At 35.5% G+C, this 24327-nt stretch overlaps 1 protein-coding gene across 10 annotated transcripts in view; it reads left to right on the top strand.

The window, feature by feature from the left end:
- The window catches only part of slc12a7b (solute carrier family 12 member 7b), a 107250-nt gene that overhangs the window by 11362 nt on the left and 71561 nt on the right, over window positions 1–24327 (top strand). For 4 of the 10 annotated variants that reach the window (XM_068217266.2, XM_068217265.2, XM_073941229.1 and 1 more), the window contains exon 1: window positions 15779–15973. The exons of the other annotated variants lie outside the window; for them this stretch is intronic. In XM_068217266.2, the coding sequence (XP_068073367.1) occupies window positions 15868–15973 (106 nt within the window). In that variant the 5' untranslated portion in view covers window positions 15779–15867. Of the gene's footprint in view, window positions 1–15778; window positions 15974–24327 lie in introns of those variants that run through there. 10 annotated transcript variants of the gene reach the window in all.

Genomic DNA, 24327 nt, shown 5'->3' with positions numbered 1-24327 from the left:
TCTGTCGCGAGTGCCGTTCATGCCTGCTGTTCTCACGTAAATTCAAGAGAGGCTGCTTTCTACTGACTGACCAACCGACCGATAGCCTCAACCTCCCCCTTCCCTAAATCCAACCAATGGCATTCTAAAAAGCAACGATTGACCCGCCCACCTCTTTCCTAAACCCAACCTCAGTATTTTCATAAGCAATCCAGAAAAAGAAAAGCCCTCGCCTGATTTTTACCATGCTTTCAGATTTTACCACATTTTCACCCTGTTTATTCAAATTTTTGCTTTTGTATTACCTGCTGTTTGGAATCGTTCTTTGCCGGACTCAAACCCTGTAGTCACGGTCAACTCCTCTCTGCATCTTAAGTCTGCCGTCGTACATGGCGAGCTACTGGTCAATCTAGTAACAGCAGTATAGCTGTCCATTAGGAAGTAAGCGGTCAGCTGGTAAGCGTAAAAAGGACCGACATCACACCTCCCTGTAGCGTTCCTGTCAAAGATGAAATGCAGCCATATCTAGCCCTGGTTACATAATTTGTGATCTTCAGAAACATATTTAGGACTGCTTTTTTCAGAATGAGCCTATGTTGACTCTTTTTGCGCTAAAAAAATGAACGCATTAAGGTTTGGTGAGTAAACGGTCATTTAAATGTATATTTTTGTACTATCTGTCCCTTTATTGTTTTGGGTAATGTTTGCATTAAACAATTACATTAACAATTAAACAATTTATAACTGAAAACATTCTGAAATAACATTAGCAAAGCGTTCTCAGAACTCTCACATAGTTTGTGTAATTAAATAAAAAAGTGTCATGAACAGTTTGCAAAATGCAGTACCCAGAAAAGTAAGTCATAGAGGGTGGATGACATGACATGAAAATGACCGGAGGATGAATAAACGATGACTGAAATGACACATTTTGGTGGTCTTTTCCTTTAAATCTGCCTAGTTGAGTTCTGTCTGTAGCGTCAGACTGTGTAGTACCAGGAACAGATTGTGAGTCATGCCTAGTGTTCGCTGTCATGTCTTATAAAATCGAAGGTGATAAACCCTCACCATGATGGAGATAATCTGAGCTGCTGGCACCCCAGAGGTTTGTGTTGGCCTTGCGTTTGGTCCAAGCTTTTATTTCAGGCCCCCAGGATCAAACAACACTCTTAGATAATCTGGAATTCTCTAGATATTTGTGTTCTGCTGCAGAAGAGCCAGAAAAGGTGTCACTTGATCTTTGTGTGTGTGTGTGTGTGTGTGTGTGTGTGTGTGACGGACAGCTGAAGGAGAAGCGGCATCTGCTCTGACATTTGAGACGAGCAGCTCTGCCAGAACGGCTGAGCATCTGTCATCACCTGCTTAAAGACGATTCGTTTTAGAGCGAAAACCTCCGCCAATCTCCACCTGTTTACTGTAGCGTGTTGAAAGTCGTTTATAGTAATTATTTTATACGTGCCGAATAGATTCCTGGCGTGTTAAATGTATCTTGGCGGTGGTGTGATGTTTCACGATCCCTCATATCTGTTTTTAAACTGTAACGTTTCCACACTGTCCGTTTTAGAAACAGTGACATGTGTTGGGCATGAGTGAAAATTAGCTGTAACCTAACATGCGATCTGTGTGTGTGAATTTGTAATGTTACCCTTAGTCTAGATATAACTAGTGATCTATGGGCTTTTAAGGCTATTCATTCTAAAATCTACAGACAATATTATGACATTTTTTTAGTTAAATATTATCAAAGACTGCGGCACGGTGGATCAGTGGTTAGCACCGTCACCTCACAGCTAGCAGGTGCTGGTTCGAGTTTCGGCTGGATCAGTTGGCGCTTCTGTGTGGAGTTTGGATGTTCTCCCTGTGTTGGTGTGGGTTTCCTCCATGTGCTCCAGTTTACCCCACAGTCCAAACACATGCGCTATAGGAGAATTGATGAACTAAATTGGCCGTAGTGTATGAGTGTGTGGGAATGAGAGTGTGTATGGGTGTTTCCCAGTACTGGGTTGTGGCTGGAAGGGCATCCATTGCGTAAAAACATATGCTGGAATAGTCGGCAGTTCATTCCACTGTGTCCACCACTGATGAATAAGTGACTAAGCCGAAGGAAAATGAATTCATGAATATTATCAAAGACATTTGGAAATTTGTCATCATCACCCATTCAACAGTGTGATTTTATAATTCATTCATATATATATTATTTTATTTTATTTTTTTATTATTGGTCTAATTGTATATATATTTTTAAATTTATACAAGTGTTGTCTTTAATTTTTGTTAACATTTTTTACATTTTAGGTGTGGTTATTTTATTTTAGTCAATATTCAGTTATTTTAAGTATCTTTCAGCTTTAGTTCGTTCGCTGTTATTTATTTTCATTTATATTTTTATCTGTTTTATTTATAAATATTTGCTTTCCCAATTTGCTCCCGTAAACAACTTACAGTCAAGTCCAAAATTATGGACACCTGGCAAATTCTGCAGTAAAGTTACTTTTATTCAACCAATTATTTTTTTTAACCAGAAATGACAATAAATTTTATAATTCATTCATTCATATTCTTTTGGCATAGTCTTTGATTTATCAGGGGTTACCACAGCGGAATAAACTGCCAATTATTCGGGCATATGTTTTACATAGCAGATGCCCTTCCAGCTGCAACCCAGTAATGGGTAATTATTTCAGAATAATTTGTTTAATTAATTGATTAAACATATAATTCTTTAATAATTATAATGGAGTCAATATATTATAGTTTTTTTTAAATATATTTAATATATAACTTTAATTTTAATATTTAATTACTCTCAAAATAGTTTTGAATATTTATTTCCTTGTTGTAAATATTTTTAAATTTTTATTTACATTTTGGGGTTTTATTGCTATTATTTTTATTGTTTATTGTTATAATTTTATATCATTTTTGTTAACATTTTTTACATTTTAGGTGTGGTTATTTTATTTTAGTCAATATTCATTTATTTTAAGCATCTTTCAGCTTTAGTTCGTTTGCTGTTATTTATTTTCATTTATATTTTTATCTGTTTTATTTGTTAATATTTGCTTTCCTAATTTGCTCCCTCAAAACACATACAGTCAAGTCCAAAATTATTCTCACATTTGGCAAATTCTGCAGTAAAGTTACTTTTGTTCAACAATTTTTATTTATTTTTTTTACCAGAAATGACACCGGCTTCTCCAAAAAGATAATAAGACGATATGCAGGAGGCATTATTGTGGAAATAAATCTTTCTCAGCTTTGATTTAACTTTGAACAAAAACTTTAGGTCAGAATTTGCTTGGGTATGAATAATTTCAGGCTTAACTGTAGGTAGACCACTAGTTGAAGCATAAATAAAGTAGTTAAGTTCTCCTTCAGGGCCTAAACCAGGACAAACAAGTCTGCTTATTTGCTCTATAAATGTAGCATGGAAATATTTCCTGAGGTCTAAAGAATCCTTGTGCAAAAACTCGTCAACAAGTGGAAAGTTAGGGTTTGTACCTGTCTGGCAGCCAGGAAAGACTTTGCTAGGTTGCTCTCTCTCCGTGGTGTTGTTTTGTTAGCATAATATTATGAAGTCATTAATTGAACTGCACTCATATGTCAAAGGAGAAGAGAAGTACATGCTGAAATGCTTTGAGAGATGTTTTGAGGACTCCTGCTTGCTTTACCACAGACTATCAGCAGGTGGCATGATCACATTTCTGTTTTTGCAGAACACAGTGTTAAGGACTCAGAGCACTGTACTGTACTGTATTACTTACTTTTACCAGATGCAGTTTTATTGTTACAGGACAGTTTGAATTCATATTTGCCTGTGTACTTTGTGTTAATGCACAGTATATATCTCAAGGCCATAATGCTTCTTCTTTAGACTGAATTTGCAACATACTATTTGTAACTGGGCTTCATTAGAAATAATAAGACACCATGTATCACATTTAATTGGTATTATACACAGTTAACTGTTTTTGTAAATACACAGTATTTAACTATATTTTGAACTGTTTTTAAATTTATTTTAAATTTGCATTGTGAAAATTAATGTATTTTACAGGTGTAGATATACAGTAGTGTAAATACGTATACAGCAAGATAAATGCTGCTGTAATGTAAACACAGTATTTTTGCTTTAAAGGAAATTACTGTTGAACTGCTGTAGATTCTACAGGAAATTGTTAACAGTGTACTTTTAGAAATTATTTGAATATGTTTGTCACATGTTGTTTGCAATTACATTATAATAAAAGTTGAGAAATTATAAGCAATTTAAGTAGGGATTTTTCTAAACTGGGAATTAGTGTTGTTTTAAAAATAATTATGAGCTGTTAGTTATTATTCAGATCTTGTTATATATATATATTGTTTTGTTAATAAATAATCAGATTTTTTTTATTATGTCATTATTGACCACTGCTTTGACCCAAATTTGACCTGTTTGACCCTTAAAACACACATAGAAATCTGATATATGACAATATATGCAAATTGTATGTACAGATATGACATGCAAGTTCATGTTTGTATTTCAATAAATCTCAAATATATGCACCATGTATTTTAAAATATTGCAAAAATGGCTGTTTATTTTTTTCTTCAACCATTTAGAATTATAAATATGTACATATATTAAAATATATTAGCTATAATTTCAAATGCATGTTAATATATGGCCATAAATCACATTTCAGTACACTGTATAAAACTCCTGCTGCCTTTTTTTAGTTAAATCAATTGAACTTTTCTATTCATCTCAACTTACATCAATCAATCTGACAAAAAATATTAAGTTAAAGCGTGTATACCTTTAAAAAAAAGTTAAAACTTGAAGATTCTTAAATTATTTATCAAAAATTTAACTGAAAATGTATATTTAAGTTTAATTAATATTATATTTAACTTTATTTTTAACTGAATTTTATTTATTTCTATTTTATATATTTGCCTAAGTAGCTTTATATTGTAATACGAATTTGTTTTTACCATGTAATTATTTAATGTATATCCATTTTGCCATGAAATAGCCATAAGTTGCTAATGTGACAATAAAATAAATAATAAATAAACTTATAAATAAATGAATGAATAAATAAATAAATAAATGAATTAATGAATGAATGAATAAATAAATAAATAAATAAATAAATAAATGAATGAATGAATGATTGAATGAATGAATGAATGAATGAATGAATGAATGAATGAATGAATAAATAAATAAATAAATAAATAAATAAATAAATAAAGCTTGATTAATTTAGATAAGAATAAGTTTTAAAGTAACAAAAAAACATTTGTTATTATCATATGTGTAATGTTTCTCAGTGTATGGGAACCGATTTCTCAGTTGTCTGTGTTTTTATTATACGGTAGTGATTGTGTTCTTTATTGTTTATTCCTGAATTGTTTTATGCGTCACAAAACTTTAGGGTGCAGTCTGGTCTTCAAAGAGCAGGAAACGAGCTCTGAGAACACAAATCCAGCTTTATAGATGAACTCAGCTGGAGGTCTAAATCACACAGTTTCTGACCGGATGTGTGTTTGTGTGGCTGCGGTTTTTATCTTACATGCCAGTTCCACATTATTCTGGATTATCCAGTTGGCGAAAGTTAGTTTGCTACCAAAATATGTGCGTCCTGTAGTTTGCACCACATCCAAACACTCAGATTTGGACATTTTGCCATTTAAAGGTCGTTGCACAGGTGGAACCAATTCATTAGAAGAAATTCCTGGCAGCTTTTATATTTCCCTGTTGCATTTTTAGTGAGTGTGTGTGCGTGTTTGCGTGTGTGTGCGAGAGAAAGAGAGAAATGTTGATTTGGAATTTTAACAAACTTAACATTTTACATTTTAAAGAAACATAATGCAATTTTAAACATGTACCACTTACAAAAAGGTTACAAAAAGTTAACACGAAAGGTCATTTTCAACTAAACATTATACACTCTATACACTTTATACACTCTATACACTATATTTAATATCTTATATACTCTATTATGTAGTATAATACCTAAAGTTGATCAAAACTACTACTTGTATAAGTTAAAAAAATACATTAATCTCATTTTGTTCTAAATTATTGTACATTTTCTTTTTTATGCTCATATAAGCTGCTAGTTTAGATTTTCCTGTTGCACAGTGTAACACTGAACAATGAAATCGTTATTTTCCAACATTTAAAACCAAGAATAAACACTTCTGTAGAAAAGATTTCACCACAGGTGGAGCCAATTCATTACCAGAAATTTCTTGCAGGTTTTTTATTTTCCTATTGTATGTTGAGACATTCCTGGAGAAGCCTAAAAAGAACAGATGGCAAGATGATGTCTGATGAATGTTAGCATCTTTTGGTTTACTCTGTATATGTATATATATATATATATATATATATATATATATATATATATATATATATATATATATATATATATATATATGTTGCATCCCAAAAGACACACTGTACACTATGCACTTATACACGCAACCGTAGTGTATGAGTTTAATGTTGTCCCAAATGGAGTTTTGTTTGGGGTTTGGGTTGTTCAGGTGGTTTGAAAGGGTCTGACAAAGGTCCAGAATTTGCCATTGGTTCAAATTTTTGCCACTATTTTCTCATTTGTCCTATTTTGACTGCTATGCCATTATAAATTGTGAAAATAACCCATCAAAAGTTTTAAGACCCAGCAGAATATGACATAAGTAAAGTCAACTTTTGCTATTGACCTGCTGTTGTTAAATAGAAAAAACATTTTACAAGTAGCCTAACTTTTATTCTAAATCTTGGTCCTTACTCTTAAGAGAAAAATTACCAATGAAAAGGTCCGAAGCACCAAAAGCAGCTCATATTAAAGTTAATTTTAATAATAATTAGGCTTTTGTTGTTACCCATGATTTCCCATAAATGGGTTGCGGCTGGAAGGGCATCCGCTACGTAAAAACATGTTGGATAAGTTGGCGGTTCATTCCGCTGTGGTGACCCCAGATTAATAAAGGGACTAAGCTGACAAGAAAATGAATGAATGAATGTTATCCATGAATTTTCTAAACTTTAAAAGAGGCTAGGAAAAAAAAAGTTGTAAAGCTGAATGTGCTGGCCAGTTTGTTATTTGTCTAATAAATGACATCATTTATTAGACAAATACAATTTTTCTCATGATATATCATGTAATAACTTTGTCAAATCTAAATGGTGTTAGAAATTAAAACCATTTTCCAGGCGACATTTAATAGTTGCCAAATTAGTGAAATAAATCAAACTACCGAATAATACCTCATGACATTAGCTCCTCTAGAAAGGCCAAATACCTCCGCAGTACAACCGCATCTACCATCTGGAGGTGGAATAATCACTTATTTGTGAGAATGTTGCTTTCACAATAACAAATAACCCAATATAAAGTTTCTGATAGCTCCACCCCTTCCACTACATGAGCATAACAGCCACTGAGTGCGTAGTGTTCAACATTAAACACTTATTTTTAATGGTTGAATAATTGCATCATCCAGGTATTTAAAGTGGACTTATTTATTTTAGCCTTTTTTTAGTTTTCAGTGTGAATGCACTACTTACACTATTTATACTACAAAGTGGGATAGAATAGTCTGCAAGTAATGTGATTTGGGACACACCTCAACAGTATCGACAGACAGAGAGAGTCATGTGGTATGAAAGAAAAGCTACAAAAATGTTGTTGTTGTTTGTTCAGATATTTGTGTAACCGGTTTTCAACCATTTCTGTGTAAAATATCGCTTTTTCTGTTCTTTAATCTAATCTAATGTGTTATGAAATACCTTTAGGACAAGATAACCTTTCTTTGTGCTAATATGCTTCTGGTTTAAGCCTCAGTTAGTTGTTCCTAGACTTTAAAAATAGACCTAAATAGAAACACAAATCAAAGTCCATCATAATTGGACATTCTATATGGAGATACTGTAATGCGTCAAAACTCTATCAGCACTTTTGCATTCAGTCTCCTGCTTCAGAATGTGAGCAACCACTCATATCTGTGACTGCAAGTGTTGAGATATTACTTGGTACCATAAACAACTTGCAGTTCACATTGTTTGCAATGTAGGAAATATAAATACACCCCATTATTATCAGTCATCTGCTCATCTCTGACTCAGAAGTAATCCTTTACTCTTCTTCCATATTATAACATGTATACATAAGTGAATTGCAAATGTGAGTTAAAACTTGTTTTAGTGAGTTGATTGGATTGTCAGATGTTTTGCTATTGGTGGATCTTATGTGAGTGACAGGTTAATCCTTCCCGCCCTCACTGCAGTAAACGCCAATCAGAGAAGAGATGTCATTGAAGAGGAAAGGGAAGATATTTTAATGACTCTGATTAAAGTGTACTGTCGACTCACAGCAAGAAGCTCACTGGTTGAGCCTTGGCTGGTTCATTTGGCATTTCTGTGTGGAGTTTGCATGTTTTCCCCGTGTTGGTGTGGGTTTCCTCCGGGTGCTCCGGTTTCCCCCACAGTCCAAACACATGCACTATGGGGGAATTGAATAAACTTAATTGATCGTAGTGTGTGAACAAGTATGTATAGGTGTTTCCCATTGCTGGGTTGCAGCTGGAAGGACATCCACTGTGTAAAACATATGTTGGATAAGTTGGCGGTTCATTTCACTGTGGCAACACTCCCTGATGTATAAAGGGACTAAGCCAAAAAAAAATGAATGAATGAATGATTAAAGTTTATGATTAATTTAAACAAAATTCTTGATTACTGCAGTATCCCATTGGGTGAACGATATAATCTATTATTTCAGAATTATATATATATACTGTAATAAACGATTAGTTACTTCAATTAAAAGTTGAGTAAAGCCATTCTAACTTGGAACTAAATAGACTTAAATTTGAATAATTATGCACAGATAATTTACTTAATATTTTTTAAGCAAAGAGTTTACTGTACACTAGGGATGTGACAAGATCTTGTATGACGAGATCTCGCGAGATTAATTCATTGGAAAGGGGAAAAGTTGTCTCGCAAGTTGTGGTGCTATGATGGAGTATGAAGGTGAAATTAGCATTGAAGATTGGAAGCAGAATTGGATTTGAACTGCAAATCAGGTGCTTTGCACACACCTGGCAACCCAGGCTGTTGTCAGAGTTGCACATCACTCGGTTGGGCAGGTGGGTGTGATGAAACTGCTTTTTTTGACCAGGGTTCAGAGGCTGCCGCGTCAAACAGAGGCTACTGCAGCTGCATACATTACTGTTCGTATCCATGCAATGGAAAAGCACTTACATGCCACACACACAAACACACACACACAGCTTTTTCAGTTCAATAAAAGACTCAAAATTAAAGATTTGTTAAATTTTTTTTTTTAAATATTGTTCTCGTGATCAAAATCTCTTGTCTCATCTCGTGGTGTAAGCATCTTGTCACACTTGTCTCTACTGTACACGTTTTAAGGTAAATTCAGCAAATAGTTTAACACTATTCAGCTTATTCTGCATGTAAGGGCGGGTGCAACCATTTCAATAGTATCTGGATGCAGCCTTTATGATGCAAGCTGAGATCAGCGATGCAGTCAGCGATGCAATGTCAGACACAATGCACTCAATGGAGTGAGTGACGTCACTGTGATGGGTAGGGTTAGAGGTGGGGTTAGTTGAGCGGATTAAAGAGCATTGGATGCAGCTTAGATTGCATTGCACCAAGTCTGCAGCCAGACCCCTCTCAACCATATGAATCTTTTTGCCTCAAGACTTCTGGTCTCATTCCCTTCCATTAATTGTTAGATGTTAAAACAACTTGTTATGCTGCTTGATGTTGCAAACTGATATTTTCTTATTATATTATTCAGCTTTTTCTGTATAATCATGCAAACACTTGTTTGTAGAGTGAGTAGTTTGTAAAGTGACCATTTTCTGCCGTTTATTATTCCTAGTCATTTCTCCCGTAGGCGACTGAATCGGAAGTTCCAAAACAATTGCAAAAATGAGCGTACTTCCACATTTAGTTCAATAAAGTGTTCTTTTACATTTGATTATTCAATTTCTGTCTGAATACACTTAGACTCCATAGAAAACAATAAACCACTGTTTATTTTATGTTTATCTTTGCTGTATTGTTTTTATTGTACTTTGTTTATGATATTTTCTGCAGATACCCTTCCATACAAAATCAAACCAATCAATCTAGATTTGTGAATTCTTACCAAAGAGAGCTATTGAAATCATCTGGTGGTACTGTATTCATATCACAATACACAGTGCAGTATATTGCAGGAAAATTAAATATTTAAATGTCAGTTTTTCCACTATCATGCAGCCTTAGTATCCCATAACAAAGAAGAAATTTTTAATTTCAGAATAATTGTTACTTGAAATGATTTTTAGGTGATTTTTACCAACTTTTTGGACAGTTTTATTGTAAATAATACATGTTGAGCAAGTTTTATTAAGAAAACAGTGCATCCCAGAATGCCAGTGTTTTTGCTCCATTAATCAGCCGGTGTTATTTTTATCAGCGTGACCCTGGTCGGTTTGACCATTGAATCCTCCAGTGGGCCGTTTATGTTCTTGTGTCTGTCTGTTCTGGGCACTGCAGTGTAATTCAATCTGAAGTGCTCGACTCCCAGAATGCATCCTTTGAGTGTGTGTGTGTGTGTGTGTGTGTGTGTGTGTGTGTGTGTGTGTGTGTGTGTGTGTGTGTGTGTGTGTGTGTGTGTGTGTGTGTGTGTGTGTGTGTGTGTGTGTGTGTGTGTGTGTGTGTGTGTGTGTGTGTGTGTGTGTGTGTGTGTGTGTGTKKTGTTTTTACCTCCTCACGAGTGCTCTAGCTTTTTAAACCGGTGCATTTTGGCCTTTCTAGAGGAGCTAATGTCATTTTGACCGAGAGGAATGTGGAATTAATCACATTATCTGAACTGATTTCCTCTATGATGATCTTTTATAGCTTGAGTGTGTGTGTCATCCAACACTTCAGACATCAGTGATTCATCATATCATGTGTCCTGGAAAGACCATTTTAATGCATAAATAGATTGGAAAATGATTCAGAGTATCTTGATTATGAATAATTTTGTTGTTTAGTACACATTTTTTGTCTTTTTTAGTAAATAGGCATCTCTTATGAAAAGTGCACATAACTGCATTCAATTTGACTTAAATTATAACAATATTTTGGGGGGATTTGATTTTAGTATCCACAAGTTGTATTTTGTTGTTGTGTGTGATTTTGGGCTGCTTTTGACTTGTCATGGATAAATAAACATAATGTTCAAAATCTTTAAAGTGTCTTGCTACTGCTGAAGTTATGTCTTGTCGTCGTATACTTGATTTATGTTTGCTAATTCGCAACTTCAACTGGCATAAAGACTTACCTATGTATTTTTTCGGCATGGACATTTTAACATGTAATCTATATTACGAGTAGAGCAGGTAATACATGTTTTTGAAGTATTTCTGTTAGCAAAATAGATGCTCTGTATGCCAGAACTAAATTGTTTCTTTTAAATATAAAAAGCACAAAGCCATACAGCAATAGTTTGCTTTCATACACCGCATTATAATGCATACAAACTGCATTCTAAAAGGCTTCATCACACATTCAATGCTTTTAAACTCTCAACATGTGACATACTCGATAATATCAGTTTGCACATCATTAAAACAGCAGTTACCATATTATTTTACACAGTAAATATTGCACACTACTACTTCAAGATGCACATTTTACGTTAAACAAATTGTATTTAAGATAAATGTCAACAAAATTTAATTAGAAGTAGCATGTTTTCAAAAACTTAAGATTCAGTTTGTGACTAAATCATGCGCATTCATTCATACATAGTAAGCATAGCTATAAAGTGCAATTGTTTTCTCGAGGGATGTTTGAGGGATGTCCTGATTTTGCAAAACATGATAAGCAAAAACTGCTGCTGAGTTGCGTCAGAGAGCTTAGAATGACCAAGAGGCGACACTCATTAGAGCGTTCCATTGCAACAGCAGCGCCCAGCAGCAGCCCCGGATTTCGCCATTTTGGAGTGAAAGCAGTCGGTTGTCATTGGATCTTATTGCTGTCGCGATGGCAAGCAGCTGCTTTGTTTTTATTTATTATTTAAAAAGCGCATTAAGTGAAGTTTATTCATGAACTAATTTCGAGAGGATCACGTGCTTATGATTGACACGGCTGGCCCCGAGTCAAGCTAACGAACGAACCACCAATCAGGCTATTCCTAACCCAGTATAAATAACCAAACGCCCTACCTTTAGCCATCTTTGTTTTGAAGAATCCCCCCTTCCACCCCTTCTCCTCCTCTTTTTCTACAGGGCAGCACGGCGGCCCAGTGGCTAGCACTGCGGCCTCACAGCAAAAAATGCCTCCGACTCTGGTATCCACCCAACCGGTCAGCATTTTCGTGTGGAGTTCATGTTCTCCCCGTGCTTGCGTGGGTTTTCCCCGGGTCCTCCGGTTTCCTCCCACACTCCCAAAAACATGAGACTAAGTAAATTGACTAAACCAAATTAGCACCAAATTCATTTCTGTCAGCAACACATCACCTTAGCAATCCTTACGCAGCAGGAGGGGGGGGGGGGGGGGGTTAGGGGGGGGGTTCTCGAGATCTACCCGAGTCAAACTATCCTCTCGCCCTGCAACGGGAGGGAGCTCCAGGCTAGAGGATCTTTCGAGCTCAGGGCTCTCTCCCGGGACAGCATGCCAAACTAGCTTATTACCAATCATTTGCTAATTGTGAACTCTTGAAAGATGAGAGACAACCTGAAAGATGACAATACAGCGCTTACTATCACAATCATCAGCACTTTTAATTGATTATTTTACAGACTTAAAATATGCTGTTGTTCTATTGGAGTTTGATTCCAAAATGGCCACCGCGCCATCTAGTGGCTGTTTCCCAAATTGCACTAGAGTGTCGCCTCTTGGTGATTCTATACTCTTTGTTTGCGTAACACAACTGAAAAAGTCACTAGCAGTTTAAGCTAGCAGTTTTAGCAAACTACTGGACATTTACTTAAAAAAAGAAGTTGTGCCAAAATGTCAGTATTTTTGCACACATACTTTTGAAAAGCTTGATTTTTAATGTTATAAGACAACAGATTTTTTTTCTTTAACATATTTATATTTCCGTCTGTCTTTTTATGGCTATAAATAGATGTTTTGTGGGAAAGTGTTTTTATATGCTGCAGATTTGATTTGTTTTGCCATAAAATAACCCTCATATAATCAGTTGTAAATCTAGATGTTTCTGTAAGCCGGTGTAGACATGTCTGTATAATGCATGTCAAGAGGCATGAATACAAAACGGTTCACGACTTGTGCAGCGGCAAACAGCTATTGCACCCATGCGTTACTACATAATATCATAATACTGTATGTTAAGTCTCGTATTGTGCTTGTGGAATGAGCGCTCCTTAAAATAAATCACCGTCTGCAACCACAGAGCTATGCTGTTTGTCTGCTTTAATAACAGGTTGCTGTTATGTTCAATGGGTCGTGTTTGTCTTGTGTGCACGGGCGAGTAGTGTTATACACATGCAATCAGACATTTGTCTCAAGTGTGTACCTTTTTGAATAGCTTTGATGTTGAAATGCATTTTATTTTTAGTCTTGCCGCTTTTACAAAATCATTAGATCCACTATGTTTGTTCAGGGTTGGAGACTTTTAGTTATGTACAGGTTTGTGTTGTATTTTATGTTCATAATGTGACCTTTTGTTGATTTTGGCATGCTTTTTAAAATAGTAATGAATACTTTTATTTTGCATTGAAGATTGTTTTGCACAATTGTGACGGTAAAAAGATTTGTAACAGTAAAAACAATCTAGATTGAAAAGTGAATAATTACAAAAAACAAAGTGAGTAAACTTGATCTGTAGTTCATTTACTTGATCATTTTAAGGCAACAGGTTTACTCACCTTTTTAAAGTAAAGTCAACTAATCGCTTTTTACAGTTTCATCTGAATCAGCGATTCCCAAACTTTTCATATGAAGGGCCAAAAACCAAATATCATTGAGAGTTGTGGGCCGAATATAAAAATACCAAAATATTTTACATTAAAGTTGCCATGGGTAAATTCCTAATTTATTTCATAATATTTAAAAATAAATAAAAAACATCACCTTAAACATGATATAAAATGGGTGACGCGGTGGCGCAGTAGTACTGTCGCCTCACAGCAAGAAGGTCTCTGGTTCGAGCCTCATCCAGTTCAGTTGAGATTTTTCTGTGTGGAGTTTGCATGTTCTCCCCATGTTCACATGGGTTTCCTCCGGGTGCTCCGGTTTCCCCCACAAGTCCAAAGACATGCAGTACAGGTGAATTGGGGTAGCCAAAATTTTCCATAGTGATTGTATGTGTGCGAATGAGCTTGTATGGGTTTCCCAGTGATGGGTTGCAGCTGGAAGGGCATCCGCTGCGTAAAACATATGCTGGATAAGTTGGCAGTTCATTCCATTGTGGCGACCCCGGATTAATAAAGAGACTAAGCCGAAAATTAAATGAATGAATGAATGTATGAATGAATGATATTAAAATGTAAGCAAGCACATTTATAATACAGTGGAGTTTAATGCTGAATACACTAGTCAAGCAGAGTCAAGATTCGCTTGATTCGCTTACCAAAGTCTGCATTGTCCTCTATCCCTTGGGGTGACAGTATGGAATGGCAGGCCAAATAAAAGGGCTAACATTGGGCTAACTTTGGCCTGCAGGCCCTAGTTTGGGCATCTCTAATCTAAATGCTGTTCCTTAAAGATGTCTGAAAAATTTAAGTCAGTATGATTTTCAAAAAAATATGAAGCATATCAGCTGTTTCCTTATTGATGATAATAAAACAAATCTTTATCATCAAATCATCATGTTAGAATGATTTGTAATGAATAATTTGACACTAAAGGCTGAATAAATAATTCTGAAAATGTAGATTTGCATCACAGAAACAAACGATATTGTAAAAAAATCACAATATTTATTTTTAAATATATTACCGTGAGACTTTTTTGCTGTATTAAATAAATGCAGGGCAGCACGATGGTTCTATGGTTAGCACTGTTGCCTAACAGCATGAAGGTCACTGGTTCGAGCCCCGGCTGGGTCAGTTGGTATTTCTGTGTGGGTTTCCTCCGGTTTCCCCCACAGTCCAAAGACATGCACTATAGCTAAATTGAATAAGTGAAATTGGCCGTAGTATATGTGTGGAAATGAGACAGTGTATGGGTGTTTTCCAGTGCTGGGTTGCGGCTGGAAGGGTATTCGCTGTGTAAAACATATGCTTTATAAGTTGGCGGTTCATTCCACTGTGGCGAACCCTGATAAAATAAAGGGACTAAGCTGACGGATAGTAAATGAACAAATGCACCCGTGTAGTAACTTAAAAACACCAAACTTTTGAATTACTTTAGAAAGAACTTAGAAGTTAAGTGAAAGTAGTAAGATTTACATTGAAATTTGATTTAAAAACGAATCACGTTGTCTCTTAGATTAATGTTTTGCTGTCAATGTTGGTTGGTATAAGTTAAGTTGTTTTTTTGTTCTTAATGTTTTAAGTTTTAGTCAACAATAACAACTCTGGCAAACAGATTGAAATTCCAGGAATAGTACAGCTTAATCAATAGCTTCCTTTATCTGCTGTCTTGTTGTGTCTGTGGAGGTTCACGCTGCTGCAGGCAAGTAGGAGATGGCAGCTCCTGTATGCATTAAGGACGACCTCCCCATGGGCGGAGCTTTCATTTTTCCTTATATGGAGTAGGGCTTGTCACATGGTCAACCGGTGTCAAAGAGATAGGAGCACAACTGAGAACTTCGAAGCACAACTCAAGCGAGCCCGTGGAGGAGAGGCAGAGCGTGAGGCGGACAGATAAGCAGAAACACAGGCGTCTCACATGCTGAGAAAATGCCCACTAACTTCACTGTGGTGCCTGTGGAGGATGGCAGAAAATCAGCTCAGGAAGACTCTGATGACAACAACGTCTTGAAGGAGGAGGATGAAGAAGCTGGAGGTGAGCCCGGGGAATCTTCTAGACTAAGCTGTGTGTTTTTGTGTGTGTCCAAACGCAGCTGGATCTCATGAAACGTGCAACTTCAGGTTAACTCAACCAGTTTGTTGTCTTTTTTTTCTCTGAACACGCCTTCTGCTTTTCCTCTTTACACATGGGTGAGAGGAGCATGTGCTGAGGACAAGCTCGTGTGATGCTGTTTCAGGTTATTTCAGTGTAGTTTATTCTTTGTTTAATGCTTTTATTTCTGCTCATGGAAGGACTGAAATGAGTCCATATTTGTTCAATTATTGCTTTTATTGTAAAATTTCTTCATAGAAGTACTGAACTGAGTCCATATTTACTAATTTAATACTTCTTTGAGCACATCAACACTGGAATAAATTAATTAAGTCCATATTTATTCAATTAATGCTTTTATTGTGGAATATTGTCATAGAAGTACTGAATTAAGTTTGTATTTACTCATTTAAAACTTATTTTACAACAGATTAACACTGGAAAGGCTGAATTGAGTCCATATTTAATCATTTAATACTTTTTTTAAACACATCAACACTGAAATAAATTAATTAAGTCCATATTTGTTTAAATAATGCTTTTATTGTGGAATTTCTTCATTAAAGTACTGAATTGAGTTCATATTTACTAATTGAATACTTATTTTAGAACACATCAACACTGAAAAGACTGTACTGAGTCCATATTTACTCATTTATTACTTCTTCTTTTAAAACACATCAACACTGGAAAGGCAGAATTGAGTCCTTATCTATTCAATTAATGCAATTATTGTGGCACTTCTTCACTAGAAGTACTCAATTGAGTCCATATTTCTTCATTTAATACTTTTTTAGAGCACTTCAACTATGGAATAAATGAATTAAGTCCATATTTATTTAATTAATGCTTTTATTGTGGAATTTCTTCATAGATGTACTGATCTAAATCCATATTTGCTAATTTAATATTCTTTTGGAACACATTAACACTGGAAAGGCAGAATTGAGTCCATATTTGTTTAATTAATGCATTTATTGTGGAACTTCTTTACTAGAAGTCCTAAATCGAGTCCATATTCATTTATTTATTACTTTTTGTTTTGAGCACATCAACACTAGAATAAATGAATTAAGTCCATATTTGTTCAATTAATGTTTTATTGTGGAATTTCTTCTTAAAAGTACTGAATTGAATCCATATTTACTAATTTAATACTTCTTTTAGAGCACATCAACACTGAAAAGACTGAACTGAGTCCATATTTGTTCAATTATTGATTTTATTGTGGAATTTTTTCATAGAAGTACTGAATTGAGTCTGTATTTATACATTTATTACTTTTTTAGAGCACATCAATACTGAAAAGACAAAATTGAGTCCATATTTGATTCAATTAATCCTTCTATTGGTGAAATTTTTCTGAGTCTTGTAAATATGTTGCTGATTTCTAATGCATTAATGTTTCTGTTTTTGCATATTATCAATATAGTACAAACATATAGGCAGTGTTTATTTATCCAATAGTTCTATTGGTGAACATTTGCACTAAAAGTACTGATTTAGGTCTATGTTTGTTCAATTAATGCTTCTATTGGTGAGCTTGTTTTCATTTAAGTAGTGAATCTGGTCAATGTTCGTTAATTTGGTTCGTTAATACTGGTGATTTTTTTATTTTAATCTAGTCAATATTTATCATTTGTTTCTAAATATTATCAATAAAAGCACAAATCTAGACCATATTTATTTATTTAATGCATTGATTGGTGTACATAACCACTAAATCTTAACCTTAACTAATCTAACCTTAATTAATGCATTTAATTCTGTTTTTTTAAACAAGTCTTGAGTTTAGTCTGTTTATTCAGCGCTTCCATTAGTGCACATTTGGTCTAGACATACATAGTGGAGTCAGTGTTTATGCATTTATGCTTCTATCAGTGAACATTATCTGTAAGAGCACTGAATTGAGTCAATGTTTATTTAATTAATGCTTCTGTAAGGCATGCATCACTGAATCATATTAGTGTTTATGCATTTATTGCATACATGATGGCAGTTTGCATTGTGATTTTATTTCTATGTTCTTTGGCAGAGTTGAACATCTTTCATGTGCCAGCTTAAAATAAGTGTAATAATAAGTATGCATGGGCAAAACACTCTCTGTGTTGGCAATATAAAATAAAGCATTATGAGTGTTTCTTTATGAAGGAATTTTAAATGAAACTAATGAGACTGAATGCCTGCTCAGTTGTACATAGCTTTGAATAAAAGCCTCTGCTACTTTGATGTTAGACTAATTTTGTGTTAAGTTGGTCAATTTGATCAATTTTAATGAATCGTTTTCATTGAATAGAATCCAAATGGATTCACTAATTCTCTCAAATCATAATTTTTTTTTATTTAGGTCATTTTAAGATGCATTTTGAGATGCACAATTTTGGTGTTTGCATCAAATACATTTTGCAGAAGCAGTTTTATTTGCATGCAAGTGAGTACTTTAATGTGTCATATAACTTTTTTATAAAAGAAAATGTCAAATATATGGGTGAATAATCTTCCATTGTCATTCAGCATAACAGATTTATTTACTTAAAAATAAAACAACACTTATTCTGAACTGTGCATATTAAAATACATAAAAGACTAAGTGATTATGAAAAATCTTATTATTTTTTTTATTTATTTAAAACTGTCAGATGGCAACAATTTTGCCTATTTATAGCTTATATATCTTGAAGATAATAAGTTGATTATTGCGATGCAAATCTCAGATCTTGTTCTAAACATGCCTGACAAGAGTTTTTTGATTAAAACTCATTTTATTCTTTAACCTTTTTTCTAAAAAGTGGCATGCATATCTTAACCATCACTAGTGGAAACATCTCAGTATTATCCCACGGTCTGCTTGTGAAGACCCCAGGTCACAGAGTTTAATAAAATTCCCCAAACGAGAAGGCTAGGCAGAAACTAACTGCTGTTACACGATTCAACAGACGAATTTTTCTCCCTGCTAATTGGCACCCTGGCACACAATAACGGCCCGGATTTTTACAGACTCAGTGGAGGAACTGAATGCATATTAAGGGTTATGCAAGCGGGCAGTTTTCTGTGTTGTGCAACGGCTGTTTTTCTTTCCCCCGTGTCTCTCCTGCGAGATGAACATGTACTCATATTCCAGTCAATGCTATTGATTTGTCGTGTTGCTTGCTTCCTGTTGGTTCTGCTAGTGGGAGTTGAAGACCCCACCCTTCACATTAACCATAGCATATCTGGAGCTAGCTTTTAGTCACCCTTTTTTTGGAGGCTCTATATGAAGGTCATGACCTACGGTGTCCAAACAGAGCAGATTTCAGGTCGCCGGTCTTAGAGATAAGAACTCTCACTCTCTCTCTTTCTCTCTCTCGCTCTCTCTCCCTGCGTTTCTGCCTGATTACATATTACTAGGATACAGCACTCGCCTGACATCTGCATCCAATTATTCCAGATCTCCACCCATGAAAAAGGCAACCTGAAATTGAAGAACACAGCAAAAATGCTTTTCTTGCTTAGATTTTTGTATTTTTTCTGCACCAAATTTCTAAACATTTTAAAATAAAGATGCTTTTTCTAGACTAGCAAAATATATAGTCTTTTTTAAAGAAATAATGTGCAATAATTAAGTGAGTTTTCAATTAAAAAGCTGAATGATCCGCCAATGGGGGAAGCTAATTAATCCTGTTTTTCCTTTTTGACATTATATTAATTTGCTCTCCCCATTGGCAGATTATTTTGGTTTATTTGTAGTATTTTTTAATGTAAAAACTCACTTAATTTTGACTTAATTTTCTTAAAATAAAACAATAATTTTGTTTGTCTAAAAATCCTTCTTGATTTAAGAATTCTGTAGATTTTTGGACTAGAAACAAAACAAAAAAATGTAAGAGAAGCATTTTATTGCAGTGAACGGGGTAACTGTAAACCCTCTCAGCGTGTGCTTTACTCAAAGCTTTTAGCTCAGCAACAATAATATAATAATAAGTTCTTATATTTCAGTATTACGCAGTCGATCCTTCTGTATTTAATGTTCCTTTGTTAGAAATGCATGGGAGAAAACGATGGCAGCATTCATGTTGTGTTTTAATGAACTGACATCTTCAGGTTCTGGGATTTTATGTTCCCATTTCCCATGTAGTGTTTTTTGCTGATTCGATGGTGTGAAGCAAGATGATTATTAAAAACTTCCACATTCTAGTGTGTGTTTAAACAGCACAGCAGCTTGTGCCGATGATAACCATGGTTAGCAGGACCTGAAATATAATTTTTGGATGACTTCAGGGTGATTCACGATTCCACCCTCTTTATTCAGTGGACTTCTGCATGTCTCTTGTGTATGAGGGTGTTTTGTGTTGGAAGTGTTTGTGTCATGCACAGGATTTGAGCTTGTGTGTCAGATTATATGCAAATAAATGCGTTAATGGTTTGAACCACAAAACATAAAGTAATAAGTGTCAATTTTTGGAAATTGAGATTTATGCCTCACCTGAATGATGAATGCTTTCCATTCATGTAGGGCTGCAAAAAATGGACATTGCAATATTTTCTTTGATTTATATTGTTATATGAATATACAACACAATCCTTTTTAAAATCGTATCATTTCATACAACTGAAATCGTACGAATTAGCCATTAAATTGGCAAAACGTAAAATACTTACGTTTTCTCGTGAGATCAGACTAAAAAGAACAGGATAAATTTAGTAACTAGGTGGCATGGTAGCTTAGTGGTTAGCACTGTCTCATTACAGCAAGAAGGTTGCTAGTTTAAGTCTTGGCTGGGTCAGTTGGCATTTCCATGTTCTCCCAGTGTTGATGTGGGTTTCCTCCGGGTGCTCCGGTTTCCCCCACAGTCCAAAGACATGCAGTACAGGTGAATTGGTAGGCTAAATTGTCCGTAGTGTATGAGTTTGAATGAGTGTGTATGGATGTTTTCCAGAGATGGGTTGCAGTTGGAAGGGCATCCACTGCGTAAAAACATGTGCTGGATAACTTGGTGGTTCATTCCGCTGTGGCGACCCCGGATAAATAAAGGGACTAAGCCAAAAAGAAAATTAATGAATTAATTTAGCGTATTAAATGAGTGTGTGTGAGTGTGTATGGGTGTTTTCCAGTAATGGGTTGCAGCTGAAAAGGCATCCACTGCATAGAATAAATGCTGTAATAGTTAGCGGTTCATTCCGCTGTGGCTAAGCCATAGGAAAATGAATGAACTTCAACTCAAATTCTCCTTTTGATTGGGATTTTGTAGGTGAGTTAACCTGCGTAAAATATTCAAAATCACCCAAAAAAACAAGTTAAAGTGTAGCGGAGGCCAGCTAGTGTGTGCTGTGCAGGTAAACCTCACTCCTCTGACCTCTAATGGTGCTCTAGCGACAGACGCTAGAGGCCATGGTCTTTAGCCTCCTTGTTAGAGCAACCGACTCCCATGCGGAAGGTTGCCGGTTCGATCCCAGCTCGGAGAGGTGTAACCCCGTCGGTCTTACACCACCCAACCTGCTCCAAGCTAGGATCAAACCCGTGACCCTTTGTATGGAAGTCGGATGCAATCACACCAGTCCAGCTTGAATCTGAACTGTAACTCTACAGAGAAGCAACTGAAGGCCTAGTTTTAAGATTTACAGTGATAAATTTGTGTGTTTCTCTCAAGTGTGTGATTGCTTTGCGAGACCTCTTGTGCTGCTCTTTCACACATTCTGCTTGATAAGCAAACTCTCTCGTCCTTCTCGGATGTTTTGTCATTTCTGTGTTCCAGCTAAACTTCCCATGACGTAAAGATCCAGAGGCCTCTCCTGTGTCATGTCTATCTCTATCTCTGCCCTGAACACTGACGACTGTAACGCCAACCAGATGTGCAAAATGAAGAAGTGTGTGTGAAAGAGAGAGACTGTGTGTGTGTGTGTGTGTGTGTGTGTGTGTGTGTGTGTGTGTGTGTGTGTGTGTGTGTGTGTGTGTGTGTGTGTGTGTGTGTGTGTGTGTCTGTATATGTGTGTGTGTGTGTGTGTGTCTGTATGTATGTGTGTGTGTGTGTGTGTGTGTGTGTGTCTGTGTGTGTGTGTCTGTGTGTGTGTGTGTGTGTGTGTGTGTGTGTGTGTGTGTGTGTGTGTGTGTGTGTGTGTGCTAGTGTGCATTGGTGTGTGGGTGTGTGAGTGTTGCACATACTGTGTATGTGGGTGTGTGTGTGTGTATGTGTGAATCTGAGTGTGTGTATATATATGTATGTGCATGCATGTGCGATCGTGTGTGTGTGTGTGTTTGTGTGCGCGTGTGTGTATGCGTGTGCGTGTGTGTGTGTAAGTGTGTGTGTGTGTGTGAGCATTCACACCGCACCCTCTTTACACAACATCACTGCTGTAAATCTGCGTTTGCACATGAGAGATTGGATCCAGACATCATTCATTCCTCTTCTCTGCTGTGCATGTCTTCAGATAAACCAGCACTCTCTGTGTGTTTTGGATTTCATAATCACAGATAAGATGTTCTGGATTGTTCTTTTAAATCTGCTGAAATGCTTAAAAACAGTTCAATCGCCATCAATTCTCTCTTTAGTTACTTTGTCGTTACTTTGTCGTGTTAAACTTAAAGCTTTAAGTCTGTCACACAATGAGAAACTATGATCTTTTCATTCATACAATATTACAGGATACTATACAGCTAAATGTTCATAACACTATACACTGCATTTGGAACTTACTAATTCCTTATATCAGTCAGTTACTCAGATTAAGCTGTCATTACTTTCATTATTAACTTTTGATTTTTCTAACTCTTTCTTCATATTTTTGTTTTAGCTTCTAGTAAAAGATCTAAATACAGAAATGCTAAAAACACATTGTTTATTGTGAGGAGCCGTGTGAAGATTCTTGTCTAGTAGTTGGTGTTGCACATGAGAAAATAATAAACGTAAAGTACGTTTTTGATATGAGAGAAGTGAATATTGCTTATGGAACTTTACCGTACAGTAGATAGTCAAACTAGCCTCTCATTGAGTGTAAACTAGTGTGTTTGTAATTGAACTGCATCTGTGACCCCAAAATGAGTTTATCTGCATCTCACTCTCAGGAGCACATTTTTCACGCTTTCTGCTTCATTCACAACCGTGTTCTTCCTGTTTCCTGGAGTTCAGCTCACATGTGCTGAGTCTGATAAGAGTTTCTGTGTGTTACTGTTTCTCCGACACACTGAGCGCTGACCCGCCGGCTCCACATCCTCTCACCGACACTTTCCCTTTCCCAGCCCCAGTTCCCCTGGAGAATCACTGAAGGTCACTTTTATTGCCTGAATATTCACTGAATATCCACTTTTATTAACCAAATTCACTTTTTATTGTCATAATATTCACTTTTATGGCCTGAATATTCACTTTTATGGCCTGAATATTCACTTTTATGACCTGAATATTCACTTTTATTTCCTGAACATTCACTTTTTTTTTCTGAATATTCGCTCTTATGTCCTGAATATTCGCTCTTATGTCCTGAATATTCACTTTTATGGCCTGAATATTCACTTTTATGGCCTGAATATTCACTTTTATGGCCTGAATATTCACTTTTATTGCCTGAATGTTTATTTTTATTGCCTGAACATTCACTTTTTTCCCTTAATATTCACTTTTATGGGCTGAATGTTTATTTTTATGGCCTGAATATTCACTTTTTCCCTTAATATTCACTTTTATGGCCTGAAGATTCACTTTTATTGCCTGAACATTCACTTCTACCGCCTAAATATAAATTTTTGCTGCCTGAATATTCACTTTTATTGCCCAAATATTTACTTTAATTCACTGAATTAACTGTTATTGCCTAAATATTCATTTGTTTTTTGCCTAAATAGTCACTTTCATTGCCTGAATATCACTGAATTCACTTTTATTGCCTGAATGTTCACTTTTGTGGCCGGAATATTCACTTTTATTGCCTGAATATTCAGTTTTATTGCCTGAATATTGACCTTTATTGCCTGAATATTCACTTTTTATGGCCTGAATAATCACTTTTATGGCCTGAATATTCACTTTTATGGCCTGAATATTCACTTTTATGGCCTGAATATTCACTTTTATGGCCTGAATATTCACTTTTATGGCCTGAATATTCACTTTTATGGCCTGAATATTGACCTTTATGGCCTGAATATTCACTTTTATGGCCAGAATATTCACTTTTATTGCCTGAGTATTCACTTTTATTGCCTGAATATTCACTTTTATTGCCTGAATATTGACCTTTATGGCCTGAATATTCACTTTTATTGTCTAAATATTTACTTTCATTGCCTGAATATTCACTTGTATTCACTGAATTTACTTTTGTTG

Source organism: Danio rerio, chromosome 24 (assembly GCF_049306965.1).
Source record: "Danio rerio strain Tuebingen ecotype United States chromosome 24, GRCz12tu, whole genome shotgun sequence".
Taxonomy (NCBI): domain Eukaryota; kingdom Metazoa; phylum Chordata; class Actinopteri; order Cypriniformes; family Danionidae; genus Danio; species Danio rerio.
This window is presented reverse-complemented; position numbering and strand designations above follow the sequence as displayed.